This window comes from Psammomys obesus, unplaced genomic scaffold (assembly GCF_907164565.1).
Source record: "Psammomys obesus unplaced genomic scaffold, mPsaObe1.curated_primary_1811, whole genome shotgun sequence".
Lineage (NCBI taxonomy): Eukaryota > Metazoa > Chordata > Mammalia > Rodentia > Muridae > Psammomys > Psammomys obesus.
The window spans coordinates 8724656-8740933 of record NW_026585644.1 but is presented as its reverse complement, the minus strand read 5'-3'; the positions used below and the strand labels follow the sequence as shown (position 1 = coordinate 8740933).

Genomic DNA, 16278 nt, shown 5'->3' with positions numbered 1-16278 from the left:
TCCAGGCCAGTATTGTTAGGTTAGGATAGCTGAGACGCTGCCCAGCTGGAGTGCCTAAGCTAATAATAAATATAATGAAGTCTCTGCATCATTATTCCATCCGCCGGTGTTCCAAAGAAAGTCCTTAATACTTAAAGTCCCAAATACTTAAAACAGAGAATTTAAGTGACTCCTACATGAAAGACTCGTTTTTCTCTAAAGCCCACCTTTACCTGGCAATTATATGATGCTACAGCGAGCTGTTTTCTCTGCAGATACAGAGAAAGAAGAATTTACATGAAAACATTATTCATATTTGGTGGTTGTTTTATTATCATATATCACTGTTTACATTTTCTTTGATACTCAAGGATATTATAAATCATACTTTAACAAAAAAATCTATGCATAGCATATGTAAGCAATAACAGTTTGAAGGATAGCAAGAAGCTATGTAAACCTAAAATCTATTGATACTGAAATAAACCAGCCTGTGCATAGTAACGATCGAAAGGGTAATACAACGGCATATTAGTAAGTGTTCGGGTGCTGTGGAAAAACACAGAGAGAAGAACTTCAGTCAGACATACACAGAATCTTGGATGTGAATTTCACCTAGAAATTAGGCCCTCAGTCTAGCAGTGCTTAAATCATTCCTTTTGCTTGCCACTTGGCAATACAGACAAATGCATATTCAATTTAATGTGATTTTATGATTCTTGGATATTTTAGTTATTTTATATTAGATAAAATATAAAGCTGTTAAAACTTTCGGCTTTGTGTTTAGTTAAATGCCACCACACACACAGTGTCCAACGTTATTTTTAACTGGTTATTTTTTGGTATCATGTAGAAGAGATTGACAAAACAGTTTCTGTGACAACTTTTAATGAAAAGGTTAAGTCTAAAAAGGATAATAGTCCAGACCACTGGTCTAGATCCTTGGTGTTACTACATGCTGGAAGCAAATTGTGAAATGTTTCAGACAACTGTTTTTCAATGCTGAATCCTAAAGATTCAGAATTTTGACTGAAAAATGCACAAATTCTTCTTACGTGAAGCCATGTTCACATATATTAATTTTCTAAAAGAAAAATGAAAGAGCCTGCATTGCAGAGGCTCTCAACCTTCCTAATGTTGTGGCGATCCCCAACCTTACAGTTATTTTCTTTGCTGCTTCCTAACTATAATTTTACGACTGTTACAAACTGTGATGTAAGCATCTGTGTTTTTCAAAGCTCTTAGATGACCCCTGTGAAAGGGTCACTCTCCTCGCAAATGGTTCACAACTCTCAGGCTGAGAACCACTGCTGGTTTGTTGTTGTTGTTTTGTTTTTTAATATTACGTATCAGTTTGGGATCTCATCAGATTTTTATACAATATATGGAAAACAGATCTGTGTCCTTCATATATTATATCTAAGTAAAAGACAAAGACAATGACATACATCAGCATTTTTTTTTCCTTAAGCCATTTAAGAACAGACAAGCTGATTGTGGTGGCCCATGCCAGTAGGACTTGCTGAAGGAGACAGAGGCAGGAGGATCAGAGGACAGTCAATTTGGCTGAGTGATGAATTCGCCATATTGGTAGCAATATGTATCTTTCAAAGAACTTAATAAATGGAGGCAAACAAATTGTGTTTATCTTACCAACTCAAAAAGCCTGAATTCACTATCTGATTTCTTAAAAAGATACACTGAAAAAATATGCCTGTGAGGTAAGAACTATCTTAAATGGACACAGAAAACGTCTTACAGATCATTTTGTTCGTTACTTTTATGCAATGCACCGTTAATTTCAGTCATCAAAATGCCTAGCACTAAACTTGGCATCTTCAGTCTTAACATTCCTCACATAGGAGAAAAAAAATAGCTTCCACCAATGTAAGAAGTGGAATTTATAAAGTCAATACAACAAAAAGGATTAGAGACCCACGCTAGCTTTGAAAGACAATTTGTACACAACGAAATGAGCGCTCTGCTTAACTTCTCTAACTAGCCAATCTCCCTTCACTGCAGCTCAGCGCACAGCTGACTTCAGCACCTCACATGACGGCCTTCCGCTTTCATTGCTGACGTGTTTCAGTGAAAGTGAGCATGGGCATTATCTCTCTTCTCAGAAACACTGTTAAAATATAAGTGCTACTGCCTTAACAGTTAGGCAATAATTAAATAATTTTGGCAACGTGTTATTTTCAAAATTTTCAACATAAGGCACAGAGGAACATCTAAAGTCCAGAAACAAGTATATTACATAATAAATAGTTATCTTTCAGTCATCACTGGCCCTTTATCAGAAGAAAGGGATGAGTAGTGCAGTAAAAACATGCCTGAATTAATAAAAATAATGGAATTTAGGAAATGCAATTAATATCTGTGTGCAGAAAGAATATTAATCCAAAAGAGATAAAGAATATTTTATATAAAATACACACCCTATTGTATTACAGCTAGATAGAAAAAAATGTGAGGCACTTATATTAACAGTGCAGAAGGAAAATATTGAGATTTTCTTTTGACCAAAGCACCAAACCATTTATTTTAACATCTGACACAAAAACAGAGGTTAAAAGTATAGGAAATCGATTGGTCTTGTAACTCATATTTGGTATGCTAACAAGAATCCAGAAGTTCAAAGCTCAAAGTACTTCAGTGTTTTTCTGGCTGAAGTTATTGAGCAGAGAAATTCAACTTTCCCGAATCCTGAAGTTCTCCGCTGTAAGGACCGTGCACTCCAAGGTTCCGGAGCCATGCAAATGTGTGTGTGGGCTCTACCTGTGCTCCCATAGAGCGTCCCATTTTATAGGTGACTGATTATATATATATTTAAACTCCTTTTCTACACACAAAGGTTAAAACCTGTTTTGGAAAAAGAGTACTGATGCCCAACACTGACAGTTCCAGTTCCTGTTCCTGAATGAATTTGACCCTGGGCTTGATGCTACAGGAATGCACTGGGTGTGATGTCAGGAAGAGGCAGGGCTTCTGCGGGGTGATGAAGGTGAGCAGGGGTCTGTGAGTGACCAGTGCTGTTTAATTCAGATGGATAGGTTTCATTTAAAGCACCCAGATTCTGAAATGAAAAGGAAAAACAAGCAGAGCAACTTGTTAACATCTAAATGACCCTATAAAAACACATTTTAGACCCTGACACCCCCACCTTGTTCCACAGCCCTTTACTGCTCATTAAACGTTGCATCCAACCACACAGAGAAAGGCCCACACACCCATCTCAGAAAACCAGCCTTTCCCATTAATCCTACAAGACAATCTAAAGATGGTACTGGGAGTGCTAGAACTCTCTCACTTCCTCTGCCTTTGGGTCTGATGGAAAATTATGTGACACAGGGTATCCCAGGGTTATTCTGTCCTGCCACCACCCAACCAAAAACCTGGGAACCAGTGAGCTGGTCATATCCAGAACTTCTACACTGTAGTTCAGACACCAGTACTTTTGCCAGCCTCTGGGTTTCAAAGTGTTTCTTGCTATTCTTATGTTACACTAATGGGAATGATCTTAAATCAACTTATTTGTAACACGTGCTTAATAAATTTTCCTGTGAGTTACAGGAAATAAAAATATGGTGGCTGGCTTGCTGTGCTGGCTAGTTTTATGTCAACTTGACACAAGCTAGAGTCATCAGAGAGGAAGATGCCTCAGCTGAGAAAATGTCTCTAAGAGATGAACTGTAGGGCAGCTGGGGCGGAAGACTCAGCCGTGACTGAGACACCAGCATCACTGAGGTAAAGTCTTCCTCAGAATCCGCACACAGAAGTCGTTTCCCAGGTGTGGCCAGGATTGTACTGGCATCTGAACTTAGCAGTGTAAGAGTTACCCAAGTGGTACTGGTTTTGAAAGCATTCAGGGGCATGGAGAGAGGCCAGACATGGTGAGAGGCCAGGAGAGGCCACTGGTGAAGGAGCAGCCTCAGCAGCAGTTGAAGGCTCAGGATTAAATGAGATCATGGAGAGCAGTTTTGGCTTGGCACCATGACATGAGCCCAGGAGAGTCTACTGGTGAACGTGTAGCTCATTTGCAGTAGAAGGCCTCAGGACTTTAGAGATGCCAGGACCACGGTATGGCCACCAAGGACAGCGGCTGTGGAGTGGAGCCCGCCCACACTTAGAAGATAAGGTCTGTGTGCCTCAGTGGCTGAAGAAGTGACCCAAGCCCTTTGGGGGATCCCAGAAGATTGTGTCCCAGACATTGGACATGGGGTTATTTACACAGTTGGAGTTTGGTTTTGCTTTGCTTTGACTGTGCCATGGTTCTTTTAACTTTTATAGGAGCCCACAGCTTAGACTTTGAACTTTTAATAGAGATTTTGGATTTTTTTTTTTTTTTTTTTTTTTTTTTAGTGAGAATGATTGTTTTAAAGAGAACTGAACTTTTAATGTATTAGCATTTGTAAAGAGCATGGGACTTTTAAAGTCAGTTATGTTTTATATACTGCCATCTTGGAGATAAATGAGAAAGGAAGGGTTCTCACTAAAAAATGACGTGTCAGGTTGACAAGGAGTCAGTTCTGGATAGTTTGTTTTATGTCAGTTTGACTCAGATAAAGTTATTAGAGGGGAGAGAGCCTCAGCTGAGAAAATGCCTCTACGATCTGGCTGCAGGCAGGCAGGCATTAATCAGTGACTGATGTGGGTCCAGCCCATTGTGTGGTTCTATAGGAAAGCAAGCCAGGAAGAAGCACTCTTCCATGGCATCTGCTTTCAGGTTCCTGCCTGCTTGAGTTCCTGCCTCCAGATTCCTGCACTTGAGATCCTGCCCCTGCTGCCTTTGACTATGAACTGTTAGGCGGGACTTTTCTTCTCAAGTTGTTTTTGGTTATGGTGCTTCATCACAGCAATAGTAACCCCAACTAAGACATTTGCCTTCTTATACCAAAACTGATCTAGTTTTTCAGAATTGCTAAAAAAAAAAAAAAAAAAGGAAGAGTAAACATAAGAGTTGATAGTCTATAGAACCTTCATATTGTAGTGTGTAGTTGATGAAATAAAATAAAAATCGTAAAATTATTCTTTCAGCTGTTTCAAATAACCTCACTTGTTTTGCAGTGCTGTAGGTCCAGCAAGGTCTTGTGTGTGTTAACCCTGTGCTCCACTACTGAGCTACCTATATGCTTGACCTTTTTGTACTTTTATTTTGTGTGTCACTGTTTTCCAGGTTGTCTTTGAACTCACTCCACAGCCCTAACACCAGGCACGAGAAGCACCCTTCTGAATTGCTGGTAAGGGTTGTCCTATACCTGTAAGTAATATACAAACTGTGCAGGTTTTACTTACATACTTAGGAACACACACACACACATACACACTAAAAGAAAAGAGGTCATGAATTGGAAAGAAAGCAAGGTGGGGATAGATGGGAAGGGCTTGATAAAGGAAATGGAAGAGGGAAAAGAATAAAAAAAATAATAAATTGTTTAAAAGAATAAAATTTTGTGTGTGTGGCTGTTTTCCTACATTTACACATGTGCTACACAAGTGTGCAGTGCTGAGGAGGCAGGAGAGGGCACTGCATCCCTGGAACTGGAATTACAGGCAGTTGTGAGCTACCCACATGGGTGCTTGGAATTGAATACAGGTCCTTTAGACGTGCAAGTGAGTGTTGATTGCTGAGCCATCTTCCCAGGCCCAAGATGTTAGTTTGCTTTTTTTTTTTTTTTATTGCCACATAATTCCTCATATGTACAGGTTACAATGTGGCATTTCAATTCATCTCTATAATGTGTAAGCCAATCAGACATCATCTTTTACTGTGAATACTCATTTTTTGTTTGCATTGAGAACATTTGGAGTCCTGTTTTCTAGGGGCTCTGAATTGTGCAATGAATTTCTGTTAACTGCTGTCATCCTACTGTGTGATAGAAGAACCAGCTAGTCCTGTTGCCTGTCAACACCCAGCAGCCAGGCCCATTCTGTTGCAGGTTTCCAGGATCTGAGAAGTCAGCCTTGGAGGTTTTCACACACGGGTGTGAGAAGCAGTTTTGCTCTCTGTGGTCAATCGTGCCCTCCAGCTGCAAGACTGTGAGGAAATGAGACAATTCCATTCTTTCCCAGATAAACTGTATCCAGTGTACGATTAATCAATTTTCTTTACTATAACTATTACATTAGGCTATCAGGAAAACGACTAAGAAAAACCACCATCATTCCCCACCAAAAAAAAAAGATATCCCATACAATCAGATACATCAGAGTATTGACAGTCTAGAGGTAACAACCAGGACTGAGACCCAAGTGGCACTTGTATCTGTCTACACTCAAACAGCAAACAGGGCGATGAACGTAATGTTACTCAAGGTATTCTCAGATGCTAAACCAGTGTCTTCAAATAAACTAACATTTTTTAACAGCAATTTATTAGTGCAAGCATAATATACTCCTGAGTGGTGACGAACAGTGGCTATCAGATTATGTTAATATCCACTTATTTTTAAGAAAATTATTTATTATTTGTGCTAGCTTAAGGAAATTACAATGAAGTTAATTGTGTGACCCAAAACACAGTAGAAGCAGTTGTGAAGTTGATTGCTACTTAAAAGGTTTCTACAGTATGTTAACACAGGACAGACAAGACGCAGAAGCTGAGGCCCACAGGTTGCGCCGCTCTGGAAAGCCCTTACCTTGCTTAGAAATGCCTGGGAGTCTGGGACTGCAGGGCCATACTGCCTCTGGTCCACAGGCGTGTGCTGCGGCCCTGGCTGGTACTGATACATGGACATGGCCCCAGCGTAGTATGCCTGAGGAGCGTCCACGGCTGACTGTGAATTTATCCCGTGTCTTTGGTTTTCAGGAACCTGTAAACAGCTGACAAAATCTTCTAAGTTAGCAGAGGTGGGGTGCAGGGACGGCTGGAAACCCCTTCCAGGGAAGTCCAACTCTGCGCACTTGGGAAGCTGAGGCAGCACAGCCTGATTACAGGGAGCAAAGCTCGGTGTGTAAGGCGTACTGTGTACCTCGGATCTGTAGGGGAATTCTTGAGCAGTCCCTTGTAAGCCTGAAAAGACATCATAGTGCTTTAGTTCCTGCTGAGGACAGCTCAAAGACACAGGGGGGGCGGGGTTCCAACCTGCAAACATGCCATTGGCTTGCATGTGCTGCATTTTCTGAGCGAGGTCATGCTGGAGGGGCTCCATGTGACACAGCTGCTGCTGGGGCTCCACGGCCTCAGCAGGGTGCTGCTGCTGGAGCTGCTGCTGCTGCTGCTCCAGATGCAGGCGTTCCTGGAGCATGCAGCTGAGGTGCTGAGTCACCGGCTGTTGCTGGCAAGCTGAATCCAGCAAGGCCGATTTGCTCAGAGAATCTTGCACGTACGTCAGGATTTCGTCTGTTAGGTCAATGTCTCTGAAGTCGACCTCCCCTGACAAGTCAGTTCTGAAGAACTCCTCGTTGTGCATCCTTTGGATGTCCTCAAAATCAATCCCTAGGTTTCTCATGATGCTGTACAAGTCACTGTTTTTGTTATCAGGAAAGAGCCCCGAGGGACCTCCTGAGAGTGCGGGGTTCATGTCCTGAGCATGCGCAGTTTGCTCATGTTTCAGCACAGCTTCGCTTGGTGCAAAGCTGTCTTGCCAAACACTGCACTCCCTCACAGAGTCCGCGAGAAAACGGCTGTCCAATGGCGCGGGGCTCGAAGCGGGACAGAGATAGATGGATTCATCCTGCTGGATCATGGCATTCAAAAGAGAACTGGGGTGGAGAGAATCCTTACTTGGGCTTTCCTGAGGAGCCCAGTCTTTCCCACCAGTGCTGCTTTTGTTGCGTATTGGTAAGGGATCCAAGATGGGAGGGAAAGGATTGGCGATCTCGTACAATACGGCCTCTCCGGTAGCAAACATGAAGGGCAGCGTCATATTTCGCTTCTGTAAATGCTCTCTTCCTTCTTCATCCCTAAAAGGGCGGGCAAGAAGGTCTGCGTATGTTAGAGTTTCATCATATGTGTTTTAAGTAAAAGGAGAAAAGAAATTAATAGAACGTACTACAGCTGGGTTTGATAGTAAGGAACATGTTTTTATTTTGAGGTAAGTTATTTTCATGACTAGTGTTATGAAAATGTAGCTAAAACTATATAGGAGTATATATAAATTCTAAAAAAATAGAAACATCTAAATAAAATAATAAGTAGGGGATATAAATGGAATACAAAATAAATGTACAACAGCAAAATCGGTGAATGAAATATGTGAGCCTGGAAAAGACTAATGAAGCCAGAGGTCTGTTAGCTGCACCAGTCAACGGATTCATGATTCATGAAGCATACATCCATGCACTCTTATGGGTGATATGAACATTCACTATGGTCATGGGCCAATGACTCAGTTCTGCACAGACATTAAGTCTTCCCCCAAAAGAGCTAGGTCTTCAAAATCCCAACAGTTTTGTTGTTGTTGTTGAGAATTTACTCTTTAAGGAATGATTTCTAAAGCACGTTTGGAAACATTAAGGGTAAAGGAAAGCCAAGACAATCACAATTGAGAACAAACTGCATACAAAAACAAAACAAAGACATCGTTCACAAAACAATAGTGCTAATAAATTTTTTTTTGTTAATTTTGCAAAAAATTCTTTTCTGGAATTTGTGAGAAACTTTCAAATCACTGTGTCCACACAGTTAACAAGCTTCATAGTTTTTCTTTTATGTTCAAGATGTCACTGGCTTTCATTCCTCTTTAAACAGAAGGTAAGTTGGAATTGAAATTTTGTTTTAGCTTTATCTACTTAGCTGCTCAATGAAGCTATTCACTGCCGGTTTTTTGTTTTGTTTTTTCAACATTTCTCATATTTGCCCTGTTCTTTCTAGACAAAGTCTTTTAACTTTTCACTTTTCAGTTACAGGTTCCACTGCTTAAGGCTGTTTGTAAATACTCATGGAAGGAGACTGATGAAGACACAGAAGTGGGACTGCTCTTCCCTAATGCTTACGTCAGCGGTCTCTGAGTGGCGATGATGTAGTCTGGCCTTCCGTTTCTGTAAACCAAGCGCGCGTTGGACTGGACCCACCTCCACCGACTGTGTTTTGCGAGGAGCCTGAAAACAGTCATGCCACTTTCTCCAGTCTTAATCACTAGAAATAAACAGTGACAAGGTCGCCAAACCCGTAGCAACACAGTAAGGACACCTCTGTAACAAAGACCCTCTGCAGTGCTCAAGCCCTGCCTCTGCTTAGGGAGCTTGCTGCCCTGCAGAAGACTTGAGTTTGGTTCCCAGCAGCCACACTGGGGGCTCACAAGCTCCCGGAACCCAGTCCCAGGGGATCTGATGGCCTCTTCTGGCGTCTGAGCTCACCAGTACTCCTGCTCACATACTTCCACATAGACAAATACACACGCACAATTAAAACATAAAAAAAGGATCATTTTAAAAGTCATTCTGACACACTTCCAGATGAATTCCATTAACTAGCAGTTATAATATCTCGAAGATTTTGAAACCCAGTGAGCACAGTGAGAGGCACAGGAACTCAGAGTTGGTGCTCTCCCATTTTAGGTAAGGCTTAACATGTGAAATGTTAAACAAATGTTGACAGCCGGTCGGACGGTTTTGGCAAAACATAAGAAGAGATTAGCTTGGGAGAAAAGTAAAGATTAAAACTTCTCATGTTAAATGAAGACTATTTTTAATATTTCCTGACTTTATATTAACATATATGAGGTAATGATGCTATTAAAGATTGCCTGAACAAAACTTTATTGGCCAAAATAGTTATTTTCATAATAATTAGGCCACTACTATCACTGCAGGGCAGCTGCAGTGGAAATACACAGTAAAATCGGTTAACCAAAACAGCATGACGGCAACAGGATTAATGCAAGCAGGTCTCTGAGGACATTCTCTCACACAACAGTTAGAAACACGAGTCCCAGGGCTGGGGAGAGGCTGCAGTGATATCGGTCCTTGCCACCATGCGTGACTATTTGAGGTCGATCCTGGAGATCCACAACATGAGAGAGAAGTGACGGCCGCGTGCACACACACAAGAATCAGTGAACGTCTGTAAGAGCTCACCACACTCTCGTGCCCGTGAAAATTGCCAGGCAGGCCACAGGAATTCCAACTCACTTCGAATGTGGGATTCCGCACAGTGCAGCATGTCAGCAGCGTGAATAAACTGATAGCCTGACCCTCTTGTGCACAGCTCCACTTCTGTATAGCCCAGGATGAGCTGGCCTCTGTCAAAAAAAAAAAAAAAAAAAATTAAAAATCGAGATGCAAGATGCATCCATTGGTGGTGTGCTATTTCTACAACATACTATAGCTGACATAAACATTCACATTAGCATATAGAAAGCATCCTTTTTATTTTTTTATTTTTTTGCTTATGGCTACGAATTTTCAGTTCTAGCCCAATTTCTTCCTTGGAATAAGGTCATTAAAGTTAGGATGGTCAGAAGTGAATCTGACAGAGTTAACTATAAAAGTAAAACGAACTCAAAAGCTAAAAACACGGACTGCTCAGGCTGTACTTGGGAGACAGGTCTGTTAGGTTGCTTCACTGTATTCTCCCATACGAAAGGAGAAAAAACTGAAAATGCCTTGAGATAAATTCTCGTTAGTTAACTAATTACTTTAGATAGTTATTTAATTTATAAAGCTAAAAATTAAACAATATTTTTACAAAATGTAAAATAAACTGATGTCCTAAGAATGACACTTGGAAGTACAATAAATAATACAAAATAGTAAGATTATTTGTTAAATTGATGAAATTGCCCTATTTTAGTAGGAAATACTGAAAGACATAGTAAATAGTAATGAATAAATAGTAAATAGTAGTAAATAATACTGGAATCTACACCATATGTCACACAATTACAGAAATGCTAAAATAAAACATGCATGTGGCAAAATAAGAGTGAAAAGGTTCCTTACTTGGCATCACAACCAATAGGTGTGAAGTCTAGTTTGTGCTTGGTCCTGAAGATGAAATTTTTGGTTCGGATTTCCAGTATGGACGGAGGCTGGAGTGGAGTTGCTATTGCAAACAAGGCCAGCTGTGGAGGGAGCAGTGCCCCGTCCTTCCCCTTCTTGTTCTGCCCGTGAAGATACTTTAACCTCCCTTGGAAATTCATCGCCTTAAAAAAGTCATTAAAGGTAACTGTACAGCAGTTTCATTTTCGAAGTTTCCATCATGTTCCTGAGGTTCCTGATGCCAGGACAGGCCCCCAGGCTCACAGCTGCTACCTTTTCCCTCACTTCTCTTTCTGCCTATTAAAATTCCAAAGGTAGGGTGGGAAAGAGGGCACCAAGTGACATACCCAGTGTCACAAGAGGACTGCCCTATCCTATCGTTCACATCCCTAAAAGCTCCTGACCATTTCCACCTTCCACAGCTCTCTGCACACCAAGCTCTCAATACATAACTTAAAGAAAAGAAGGGTGATAAAGGCACACTACATATTAATTTTCAAACATGTATGATCTATATACTATAGCTCACTGTAATCTTTCAATCTCATTAAAACAGTAAATGAGACTTATAAAACTGCATAAAGAATGTGCAGACCCAAGATAAGGAATGATTTTAGATGACAGAGGCCAAAGAGAATATAAACTTGGGTGTGGTGAACTTTCCCATGTGGAAAGCACACAACCCCAAATGCTAGGCATCCTACTAAGGAATGGCTGGCTACTTCTGAGACTTAAGCATTCTTTCAACACATTCAGTATACAAGGTTCCATGTTATGTCACTCAATTTCTATAACTTCATCTTTTTTTTCCCACAATTTATTTATTAAATATCCCAATTGAAGCCCTCTCCCTCAACTCCTCTCTGTCCTGCCCTCCCTTCCTTTTCCCCCATCCCCTTCCCCTAGTCTGCAGAAAGGGGGAGTTCTTCTCCTTTGCCACTGCCCCTAGCTTATCAAGTCTTATCAGGACTGCCTGGATCTTCTTCATCTTAACTGATAGGCTTTTCTGAGCTATAGCTGACACTGAAACCAAAAATACTAGCGTGTGTGTTGAATGTGGGCGTGCACATGTGTGTACGTGTGTGTGTGTGAATATATATGTGTATTCACTCCAGGAATACATATGTGTATTCACTCCAGGAATACATATGTGTATTCACTCCAGGATTCTCCAGGTCCTTCCTCTGATCTCTCCGTCACTGAATTACGGGTGGACATTACCATACCGGGCTTTCACATGGGCTCTTGGGGTCAAACTCGAGGCCCCATTCTTAGAAGGAAAGTATTTTCCCAACTGAGCCATTTCCCTGGGCCCACAATGTTAATTTTTAAGGGTTGCTTTCTTTTATCAAATGCAGTCGTCCAAAAGGGCAGTGGTTTATGATCTTGCACCTTACCAGAAAACCAGATGAGTTATCCAGCAGACATCTCAGCCGGCATCTGAAGCACCTCTCCAGGAAGGAAGCATTCTCTGGAGGAAGCTGCTCTGGGTTAAAACACACTGCTGGCTGTGGGAGGCCACGAGCTTCTGTGGGAAGACAACAGCACAGCCCACCTTACATTTGCTGTAAAATGAAGGGTTTGAGGAGCTAAAACTGTGACACTGGGGTCTGTGTTCTGAATTAAACATTCCACTTCAGAAATAATTCAGAAGCCCCAAACTGATTAACACTTCTACACTGTAGAACTTGACTTATTTTTTTCATGTGCACTTCTGAGCTATTGCTGTCAACTATGTATTTCCAACAGTGGTTTTGTTTTCTTACCGGCTTTACTGATATCTTGAAACAATGCTTACACGAGGAAAAATGCTTTTATGGGTTTACACGCTAGCGTGCATTTTTATGGTTACATTTGATAAGAATGATTTGCACTTTTCAGGCACAATCCTGCATATTCCTCTCGTCTTTCACAACAGTAGCACTGTTAGTTTTATAAAGCAATACTGCTTTGGGCTTGGATCGTAGCTGAACTGGTAAAGTGCTTACACTGAGTTTGACCCCTAGAAGCATGTCAGGAAAAGCCAGGCGTGGAGAGGCAGGCTTGTGAGCCTGTGCTGTAGAGGCACAGACAGGGGGATCTCTGTGGCCAATGAAAAATCTTGTTTCAGATAATAAGGTGGGAGGTGTGCAAAGAATGACACCTGACATGGGTGACCTTTGGCCTCCACATGTGTACATGGTGGGCACAGACATGTCCTCACACTGCTGACAATGTGGCCTTCTGGCGGATGGTATGCTTTATAGCTCGAGTCTGCTATGCGTTCCTTGGCTTGGCAACCTCTTGGGGCCTGGCCCTGACCTATAGCTACAGACTCGCACCACCTGGTCTGTTCCCTGTCTTCAGCATGGAGCTGTGTGACCTCCAACCCCCTGGCCTTCTTTCCAGAATCCTCAGAAAGCATGAGCATCGTCTGTGGTACATGGCTTTACCATCCCCTCCTTGTGCAGCATCTGTGTACTGTGCAGGGTCGAGAGCCCAGTGTAGCTGGCGCTGGAACTCGGCGCGGTCTTCCGTGTGGATGAGCTCATACACGCTCTGATGGATGACGTCAGACTACAGAAGAGGAGACAGAAGCAGCGGTCGAAAAATTGGTAAGATTGAGTGCAGCAGTCTCAAAACATGCCTCAATGGGAGGGCACCTCTCAGTAACGGTGGACCAAATGCAAAGGACGGTTGGCAGAGCCCCCTAGTCACACCCAGTAGGGAAAGCCGTAGGCCAGCCCTGTATCTGATCCAGCTGACTACCTGCCATCACTTCCTGGCACAGACTCTCTGCTCACGAGGCACCTTCCTGTGCCTCAACTGTATCATACTGAGATCTAGTCATATTCCTTGTCCATTGCACACCAGCTGATGGCACGCTAGACCAGTGGTTCTCAACCTGTGGGCCGCAATCCTCTGGGAGTCTCACGTCTGCTACCCCGCGTAGCAGATGTTTATTTACATTGCCATCCAGAACAGTAGCAAAATTACAGTTATGAAGTAGCAACAAAAAACTGTAAGATTGCATCTGACCATGACCTGAAGAGCTATATTAAACGGTCACGGCATCACGAAGGTTGGGACCCACCATTCTAGACCCTGTCTCATCCATGAGTCCCTTTACAGACGGTACGTTGTTTTAAACAAAGAAACTAAGATCTATGTTTTGTGGCTACAACCAAATTCCGTTTCTTTAATTATCTTCCCTTAAGTAAGTCTCCCTGGGAACTTATTGCACAATTAAATCACCACTATGTATCGATGACATTGTTGCCTGTCTGATCTGGAATACAGCGAAAGCACCCACTTTCTAATGAAAGCTACTGGTGAATATTTATTGTATATATAATACAAAGTACAGCCTACATAGGTGCTAAGCAGTCTGAGAAATGCAAACTCATGGGCCACACGACCACCCACTGAAATAGAGTATCTCAGAATGGAGTCTAGAGGTCTAATCCAAAGGCACCAGGGTTAAAAGTACAAACCAGTGTTTTACATGAGCCTTCTCACAGTCATGTTAATTTCCAAACTCTCCCACGTCCTCTGTGGCCTGTGCTGTCTAACAGCAAATGTTCTGTCTGCCTCGAAGCCTGACCAGCCTGAAAACTTCTCTCCCGGGCCCCCTTGACTGAACCCAACATAGCAGGTACTCTGTCGCACAGAGCTACATCTGCAGGCCCCTGGAAGTTTCTTATACATCTGAGGTTACTGATAAGTTCAAAAAAGAAAAGCAATAGCCATCAAACAAAATATCAGCACTACATCTGAAATTTGAAAAACTCCAACAGCCTCAATTTTTATAGCACACATTTTAATCAAGACTTTCCATTTTCAAATGGTCAACTTCGATCTTACACTATAAAATAGATAAAACAGTAGAAAGTTCATTTCCTGAAAGTAATCACTGAAAATAACAGAAGAGAAGCGTGCTTACTTGCTGAAAGCCCAGGTAATCTTGGATCGTGGAGGAAGCATAGAAGACCAGGGCGTCTGCCGTGACCACCAGGACAAAGCCGTTCAGTGCCTGCGGACAGGAAGGTGTGGTTAGTGATGGCGTGAACCCACAACTCAGAAATGCCGACTGTTAATGAAGGCTGTGGCTCTGTATCTCTCAGCACCTGCTCTCCAAAACGACTAAAATGCTTGAACTACCCAAACACAGGCGCACTGCATGTGGACTGGGCCGAACCACTCAGGCCTCCCACTTTTCTCCCTGTGGCTGAAGAAAACCAGCTAAATTTAAAGTCCAGCCAGGTACATGACTAGGATATTAGGATTTCCGTTTTCCTTACACGGCAGACTTCTCTTAAATACACTGCCTCCAACTTCTGGTATAAAACAAACTGCACAGAAAACATTCCCGATAGCTGCATGCCTTTCTCCTTTAGGGAGGACTGCGGGAGAAACTGCCGGTTGGACCTTTAAGTGGAGAAATCTGGTCAGAGGCCAGAACTGCTTCCAGTCAGACTACCCCAGGAACCGCCTGAATTTGAAATCTAGATGCTTTCAAAGAACGACACAGACACTAAAACTTTCACTGGAAAGCACAATGCTTAGAAAAACGTAACATTCCAATAATTTAAATATGCTTCTTAGATATGAAACACATACATTTATTAGCGCTTACTCTCACTGTGACCACTGTCGTAGTACTCTCCTTACTTGTATTAGTTCTCACTGGCTCAACCCTCTGCCCCCTACGGCCTGTGCTGCTATAGTGACTAGTTCACGCTCTCTCCTTCTTTTAGTTTGCAAGTCCTTTTTTTACTGTCTTGTTTATGGATTTTCAAGGCTGGTGTGAATTAAAGGTTATCTTCCTCTTGGACAGCGAAATTGTGCGTGTTCACGTTAGCTGGCCATTGTTAGAAACTTTAATTTGAGAAGCTCTCGCCGTTTCCTAGGGGAATTCAGTCTCCCAAGAGTCAGGCAGTCTCCTAACTATAAACTACAAAACTAAATGGCAAGCTGCATACTTCCTACATAGAACGGCACAAAACACGCTTTACCATCTCAACAGGGAGGAACAGGGCACAGTGAGGAATCCTGGACCCAGGCAAGACCAGAGCCCAGCAGGACGAACACCAACCTTGCAGCTCTGTGTGCAGGCTGGGAGTGGAACATGGCAGCTGGGTGGGAAATGTCCCTCTTAGTCTTGGGCATTTGAACACTTGGTCCCATTTTGGTGCAGCTGTTTGGGGTTGGGGCTTTGCTGGAGGAAATTAGTCACTAGGGGTGAGTCCTATTTCCAGTTCGTGTTCTGTGTGTGTGTGTGTGTGTGTGAGAGAGAGAGAGAGAGAGAGCATGTATGTATGTATGAGCATGTGTGAGTGTGTATGAGCGTGGGTGAGCATATGTTGTGTTTGTGTGTGAAGGTGTGTGTATTAGTGT

At 42.4% G+C, this 16278-nt stretch overlaps 1 protein-coding gene across 1 annotated transcript in view; it reads right to left on the bottom strand.

Annotated features, from left to right (window-relative positions):
* Positions 1-235: 235 nt before the first annotated feature.
* The window catches only part of Ahr (aryl hydrocarbon receptor), a 35052-nt gene continuing 19009 nt past the window's right edge, over positions 236-16278 (bottom strand). The window contains exons 4-11 of the mRNA XM_055624351.1: positions 14825-14914; positions 13335-13458; positions 12300-12430; positions 10864-11066; positions 10054-10163; positions 8917-9058; positions 6618-7884; positions 236-3055 (exon numbers count right to left, since the gene is read on the bottom strand). Coding sequence (XP_055480326.1) covers positions 2924-3055; positions 6618-7884; positions 8917-9058; positions 10054-10163; positions 10864-11066; positions 12300-12430; positions 13335-13458; positions 14825-14914 — 2199 coding nt within the window. The 3' untranslated portion in view covers positions 236-2923. The remainder of the gene's footprint in view (positions 3056-6617; positions 7885-8916; positions 9059-10053; positions 10164-10863; positions 11067-12299; positions 12431-13334; positions 13459-14824; positions 14915-16278) is intronic.